At 38.8% G+C, this 7,385-nt stretch overlaps 2 protein-coding genes across 2 annotated transcripts in view; one reads left to right on the forward strand and one right to left on the reverse strand.

The window, feature by feature from the left end:
* Nucleotides 1-1,835, forward strand: part of LOC101293063 (geraniol 8-hydroxylase-like) — a 3,307-nt gene extending 1,472 nt beyond the window's left edge. The window contains exons 2-4 of the mRNA XM_004310136.1: nt 38-885; nt 1,044-1,641; nt 1,705-1,835. Coding sequence (XP_004310184.1) covers nt 38-885; nt 1,044-1,641; nt 1,705-1,709 — 1,451 coding nt within the window. The 3' untranslated portion in view covers nt 1,710-1,835. The remainder of the gene's footprint in view (nt 1-37; nt 886-1,043; nt 1,642-1,704) is intronic.
* An 802-nt stretch (nt 1,836-2,637) lies between these two features.
* Nucleotides 2,638-7,385, reverse strand: part of LOC101293364 (ABC transporter C family member 3-like) — an 11,211-nt gene continuing 6,463 nt past the window's right edge. Inside the window, exons 3-12 of the mRNA XM_004310137.1 lie at nt 5,794-7,220; nt 5,581-5,667; nt 5,388-5,488; nt 4,892-5,339; nt 4,652-4,768; nt 4,154-4,448; nt 3,479-3,999; nt 3,312-3,375; nt 2,954-3,193; nt 2,638-2,762 (exon numbers count right to left, since the gene is read on the reverse strand). Of these exons, the coding sequence (XP_004310185.1) occupies nt 2,638-2,762; nt 2,954-3,193; nt 3,312-3,375; nt 3,479-3,999; nt 4,154-4,448; nt 4,652-4,768; nt 4,892-5,339; nt 5,388-5,488; nt 5,581-5,667; nt 5,794-7,220 (3,425 nt within the window). The remainder of the gene's footprint in view (nt 2,763-2,953; nt 3,194-3,311; nt 3,376-3,478; nt 4,000-4,153; nt 4,449-4,651; nt 4,769-4,891; nt 5,340-5,387; nt 5,489-5,580; nt 5,668-5,793; nt 7,221-7,385) is intronic.

Below are 7,385 nucleotides of genomic sequence, written 5' to 3' on the forward strand. Positions count from 1 at the left end.
TGCATACTCTTATGTCTATGCCTTGCCGGACTCTCAGTCCAAGCCTTCCGTTTATTTGGAAAAAGAAGCAAACAAATTCCTAGAGCCACGCTTCCACCAGGACCAAATCCACTTCCAATAATCGGCAATCTCCTCGAGCTTGGAGACAAACCCCATCTCTCTTTGAACAAGCTTTCTCAACGCTACGGTCCCATAATCAGTTTGCAGCTCGGTCAAGTAACCACAGTAGTGGTTTCATCAGCATCTTTGGCCAAAGAAATCCTCCGAACCCACGACCATGTCTTCTGCAACCGAACTGTCCCTGATGCTGTCACTTCCTATAACCACTGCGAGTACAGCATGGTGTGGCTGCCTGTTTCGGACAGATGGAGAAACCTTCGCAAAATATGTACCTCGCAACTGTTCTCCCCCAAAGTTCTTGATGCAAACCAAGCCAACCGAAGGGTAAAAGTGCAGGAGCTCATTGCTGATATCTGCGAAAGCGAAAAGAAAGGTGTTGCAGTGAACATCGGAACGGCTGCTTTCAAAACCACGCTCAATCTAATGTCCCGGACTATTTTCTCCGTGGATTTAGATAATCCGAGTAGCGAGACGGCTAGGGAGTTGAAGGAGACTACTTGGGGTATCATGGAAGAGATAGGGAAACCAAACGTTGCGGACTATTTTCATTTTCTCAGGAAGCTTGACCCCCAAGGAATAAGGCGACGGTTAACCAACCACTTCCACAAGACGATAGTCCTCATCGACGGGATGATCAATCAAAGGTTGGAATCCAGAAAAGTGCAAGATTATATTTCGACTAATGATATGTTGGATACTCTTATAAACATGAGTGAAGAGAAGAATGAGGAAATGGACAAGATCGAAGTTGAGAATTTGTTTCTGGTTAGTCTCTATTTTTCAACTATTTCTTACTCTTTAATCTTTATATTGTTATTATAGTTCACCAAAAAATTAATGCCTTTTCAAATTTGTGCATGAAATACTTTGCAAGAGTTTTTGATTTACAATATCCCATTGTTCTTGTCTTACTGAAATATTAGGACTTGATTAGTGCGGGGACAGATACAACTTCAGCCACAATGGAATGGGCAATGGCCGAGCTTCTCCACAGTCCAGAGAAACTTGTAAAAGCTCAAGCGGAGCTAGACCAAGTAATTGGGAAAGGAAAACCAATCGAGGAATCGGACATTGCTCGACTTCCTTACTTGCAAGCAGTAATCAAAGAAACATTCCGGATGCACCCAACAGTGCCATTGCTACTTCCACGTAAAGCCGGTGCAGAAGCAGAAATCGGAGGGTACATTATTCCTAAGGGTGCACAAGTTCTGATCAATGCTTGGGCAGTAGGCAGAGATTCCAGTGTTTGGGACAATCCAAACTTGTTTATGCCGGAAAGATTTTTGGGGTCCGAAATCGATGTTTTAGGAAGAAACTTTGAGCTTATTCCCTTTGGTGGTGGGAGGAGAATATGTCCGGGTATGCCATTGGCTATGAGAATGTTGCCATTGATGTTGGGTTCAGTTCTCAACTGTTTTGAATGGAAGCTTGAAGATGGAGTTGTACCTGAGACTATGAACATGGAAGACAAGTTTGGCCTTACTTTACAAATGGCTCACTCTCTGAGGGCTGTTGCCATCAATTTTTGTTGAGGCAATTCTTACTTGTTCATCGGCAACTGATCTAGCTCCTGAAATATATGACATTAAGGAAACAATTGCCTTAAAAGATTATCTTTCATATATTTTAAACATGTCTTGTTCCTCAATTCATTGATGTAAGCTTTGATAATTGTTCTTTTTTGACTGTTAGTGATCAGTTCGTCAAATACAAAATCCTTTGCTGATTTGAATATTGTTTTCTGTTACGTAAATATAGTCAAATTACAACAACTATATATAATAAAAAAAAAACAAAAACAAAAAACAACTAGGATAATTCTTATCTAACCGGCTATGGTGGCTGACAAAGTGACAATAGTCATTTATACAGAACTACAGAAGGAATGGCAAGGTTGAAAACTTGAACTATACTTTTACTCGCAAAGGAAATAGTGTAACAACTTTGCTATATTACAAACAGTACAGGCCTTTGCTCTCAATCAGACCAAAGATAAAACGGGCCTTTGCTCTTTGTGAATTTTTGCTGCACACTATAAATCCATAACCAATCTTGCAAGTATCCATAAGAGATGTTTTGACTGAGCAAATGATACTCATTGTACTGCAGTTTACTCATTCCAGGCTTCTATCTTCTGAAATGAGTTATGCATGTCTCACATAGTTTGAGAGGTGCCAACACAGCATCAGTTTCTTCAGGACACAGCAGCAGCTTCTTCAGGAGTTCACATTTTCACTAGTAAGCACCCTTGTAAAGCACTTCTTTATCGACCAGCTCAATCACATCATCCTCCCATTAACAATTAGGCTGTAGATTATTACTACTTGACCCAACTACAACATCATTATATCCATGCATGTACCAGATAAATATCTGCTGATTGATTCACAAGCCTTCATGGTATCAATGTATTCCAATACTCCACAAAGATAAACTTTCGATTGCGAGGAGAAGAACACAGGCATTTTTTTAGAGTTTGGAGTAGTTGAGGGTCATCCACAATTCAATACCAAATACTCAAGATAGGTCTCTAAAGCAATTGCTCATGGAAGATCTCCTTGAGTATTCTGCTACCAACTTGGAGAATGCAGAAGAGCTATCCTCAAGTAACCGAGCTGGAGAGTCATACTCTAAAACCTTTCCTGTACAAATCAAAGAGTGTAAAAAGATGATCAAATCATTTCACCTAAAAAGTATTTAAGTTTTCAGTGATCAAAGGGGAATGTTGTATTAAGTTTTACTTTCATCTAAGTAAAACTGAATGTTCTTATTTAAGTTTCAAATTCTGTCATAGAAGCAACAGCTTTGCCTCTTTCAGGATATTGCACAGTACCTTCATCAAGGACTAGAACCAAGTCATTGTCGATAACAGTAGGAATTCGATGAGCCACAGTAATGACAGTGCATCCACTTGTTTCTCTTTTTATAGTCTCCTGAATTACAGTATCTGTCGCTGCATCAATAGAAGCTGTAGCCTCATCCAACACCAAAATCCTCCTTTTCTTTAGGAGTACTCGTGCCAGGCACACAAGCTGCCTCTGTCCCACACTCCAGTTTTCTCCATCTTCAGAAACTGTATTGCAATCCAGGTTTTGGAAGGAAATATAAAATCTAACTAATGATCAAGACAAAATAAATTTAATTCAGAGTATATAACTGAAAAGATTACTATATTTTCTTTTCTTATGTACCAGGTGCATCAAGAAGCCTTTGGTCTTGCCTAATCATCTCTGTGAGTCGACACTGATTCAGAACCTGAGTTATACATTCAATCACAATATTAGTAAAAAGATAAAAATACCACCATATATTTGTGTGTTCTAATTTCAGTAGCTCAAGTAAAAAGTTCAATCCTAACCTCCCATATTTCTTGATCTGAATGCTGTTGCAAAGGATCCAGATTAGTCCTCATGGTTCCTTGAAATAATGTTGGGTCTTGTGGAATTATTCCCAACCTTGATCTCAAGTCTTGCAGACCAATTTTAGAAATATCAACACCATCAATTAATATATGTCCACCAGAGGGCTCTACTACTCTAAAAAGAGCTTGGATCAAGGTGGATTTTCCGCTCCCCGTCCTGCCTACAACTCCAATTTTCTTCTGTCCAGGGAAGGTGCAACTAATCCCTTTGAGAACCATTGGAAGAGCTGGATCATACTGAACATTAAGGTTTTTAAGTTCAATTTTTCCATCAGTTGGCCATTCAGGGTTTGGTATACAATCTTCAATGACTAGTGGTGCCTCACTTGGTATATTTGTGAATTGAAGGATCCTCTCCACTGATATCATTTTGTTTTCCACATTACACAAATTCCATATCACCCAAGCTTGGAGAACACTGAGGTTCAAACCATAGGTAGCTGCCAGTCCTGCCAAACCTGAGATATGAGAAGTTTTTCATTAGCTCAAAATTTGAAGTTTATAAAAATCAATTAAAGGACTATAAGACAGAATGACAGTAAAGTTTAATGCTTAAGTCATGTTTCCTGGTAACTCATTTCTGACTGAACGTGAATGATTGAAGGGGCTTACTTGGGTCAATGGCAGACCTTGGCAAGCTCACTAAAATGACAAGAACAAGGAAGAATGCAATATTGAACAGAAAATTGATCCGCACAGACAACCATTCCATCGTGGCATAATTGTGGAAGGCTACACGCGAATAATCGTCTATGAGGTCCATTATCTTCATCAAGAAGCGGTTTTCTTGGTTGAAACAGCGAATTGTTGCTGCCCCTGTGATTGATTCTGAGAAGTGATGGAGGATTGGAGCCTTACGAATTCCAACCATCCTCGCAAGTTCTCTAGCTGTGGTAATGTAATAGGCCTGCAATAAAATAAAATGTAATATAACACATAAGCACCAAAATATCAGCTGGAAGGAGCATTAAGTCAATCTACTTGTATGAGAATGAGTGAAAATACCAAGATCTTAAATCTTAAACAATGAATACATTATTTCGAAACGAGTTGTTTTCTTACTTGATACCATATGGAGAGTCCAAGAACCCCAAGGAAAAGAAGGAAAACTTGCCAGGCCACTTGGGACATAAGAACTATGATGCTTATTAGTTGGATAAGTGCAAATGCTAATCCAGCTAATCTATAAGGAATGTCCATGTCTACAGTGCTTTGATCTGTGGAAGACTGCAATCCGTTTTGTTTGTTAAGAAATAATAGTAATTAAGCTTTAGTTTGAAAAACTGGATATACTTCAACAAAACAGAATCTATTAAACTTGAAGAAGTTAAAGGTAAAAATAGAACTAACCCTATTCAGGATTCGGCTAGAAGGAGTGATGTCGAAAAATGAGATAGGTGCTCGGAATACTGAAGTTATCATTCTAAGAAAGAGACACTGAGATGTCTGTAAAGCAATAGTTGCCAGAAAAACTGCCCTTCCCAATATGAAGATGGAACTCCCACCGGACAGCATAATAAACACCCATATCAATCGCTCTCTACTGATCTTACCTTCCTTCTCTGTTCCCCAAGCCATCCAGTAGTTGCTGCCCATTTGCAGCCCCTGGAAGAGGACTTGACAGAGAAGGATGACTGGGACAAGAGCACCTCCATAAGCAGAAGTTACAAAGGTGGAATAAACACTCAACTTCACTGGACCAGTTTCTGCTTCTTCTTCGTGACTCTTTTCTGGAAGCTTGCCATTGTTGAAAGGCCCTTTCTCTTCTACCACCTCTATTAGATTAACTTGATGAGCTCTACACTTTAAGGAAACATCCACTTGGCATCTATTAACTTGGTCTAACGATTTCCTATGTGCAGCCATTTGTCTAACAAGTTCACCATTGAGGTCGGCAATCAAATCTTCATATTTTCCAGACTGAGCAATCTGACCACCTTTAATTACCTATGAAGAAATAAGAAAGGTGAGGAGAGAATTTATGAAATAGTTTTGCCATGTGTATATTTGATTAGAGCAAAAGAAATCTAAAAACTTACCAAGATAAGGTCTGCTGCTTCAAGAAATTCTAATTGGTGAGTAGCATAGATGACAGTTTTTAGAGACAAGTGTTGCAAGAGACATTTCTGCAAACGATTCAAAATTTCAATCAAATCCATATCAATATTAAATATAAATATAAATGTGCATGCATGAACAAAAAACCACAAGCTATAACGATGAGTAATTTTCAAGTGTATTCCAGTACGTACCTTGAACAAGTGTGTTCCTGTATGTGCATCAACAGCACTAAAAGGATCATCCAAGATATATACATCGGAATCACTATAGACTGCTCTTGCCAGTTGAATCCTTTGTTTCTGTCCCCCACTTAGGTTCATCCCTCTCTCCCCCACTACAGTCAAATCTCCATCTTCCCACATTTTGACATCCTGGTCCAAGGCACAGGCCTCCAAAACATCCTCATAATAACCTTCAATCATCTCCTTACCAAACAACACATTCTCCCTTACAGTTCCAGATTGAATCCAAGAACATTGTGGAACATAAGCTTTTGTCCCATAGACCTTTGCCCCTACCCCAGAAATCTTGGGAATCTCACCAAGTATACTACTTAGCAGGCTTGACTTGCCAGAACCAACAGAACCACAAATTGCGACCTTGTATCCTTTTATTATCTCTATCTTCTCCACAATTTTGATCGTAGGATTCTTTAAATTTTGATCACTTGTTTTCCATGCATACTCTCCCGTCTCAATTACAATCATGACATTGGATTGTTTTGGAGTATGACCAGGAATTAGCTTCAATTGATCTTCTTTCACGAATTCTTTAATACGATCCACTGATACCTTTGTTTGAGCAATCATGGAAATAAGCTCTGGGAGGTTGTAGATAGGCTCTTGAAGAATTCTAAAAGTAGCTAAAGCAGACAAAACAGTTCCTGTGTTCAATGGTGTATCGAGTATAATGCATACACCAAAAGTGGCAACTGAAACCAGAGTAGGTGACGCCCAAAAGAGAAAAGCCACTACTGAGCATGTATAGAGGTATCTCTTCAGCCAACTCCTCTCAGTTTCCCTCAGCATAAGCAGCTTCTTCAAGAATGTTGATTCCCAAGAATGCAGCTTTAAAACTCGCATGCTTTTGAGAGTCTCTGATGTTACTTTGATTCGTGAATCCTTTGCTTCCATCATCTTGGAATGAAGCTTTTCTTGCATATTGGCCAGAGGTGTGTTGCATACCATGACCAAAACTGTGGCAATGAGAGCAGCAGCAGAGGGGGCAGCACCGAGATTTTTGTAAAGAATAACCAAGGCCAAAACCACTTGAAGAGGAAGCAACCAAATTCCATGAATGTACCAACAGAAATCTCCAATCCTTTCTACGTCCACATTGATCAAATTAATCATTCTCCCATTGCTTGGACCAGAATACTTGATCGAAATAGACTTCTTGTAAATCAACACACTCATAGCTGCTCGTACACGTACACCAATTATATGAGCACCAAAATACCATTGCCTTTGACTCAGTGATTCTATTGTCTTGGCAATGAAGAATACAAATGCAAGAATCAGTCCATGATAGATGCTTGAATCATCATGCTTGTGCAGTAAATAGTTCACAAAGTTTGTGATTAGGAATGGTCCCATATATGATGCAATAGTATTAACTCCTACAAGAATAAATTAGAAGCATATAAAAACCAGGATTTATATATTCTTAAATGAAAATTGAAGATTTTAGAAACATACATGAAATCTACAAATCTCAAACTTTATATCATACTTTGTTACACTAATCTTCTTATTCATAATTCCAATATTTCTGAAAAAAAAAA

The sequence above is a fragment of the Fragaria vesca genome, unplaced genomic scaffold (assembly GCF_000184155.1).
Source record: "Fragaria vesca subsp. vesca unplaced genomic scaffold, FraVesHawaii_1.0 scf0513160_u, whole genome shotgun sequence".
Classification (NCBI taxonomy): Eukaryota; Viridiplantae; Streptophyta; class Magnoliopsida; order Rosales; family Rosaceae; genus Fragaria; species Fragaria vesca.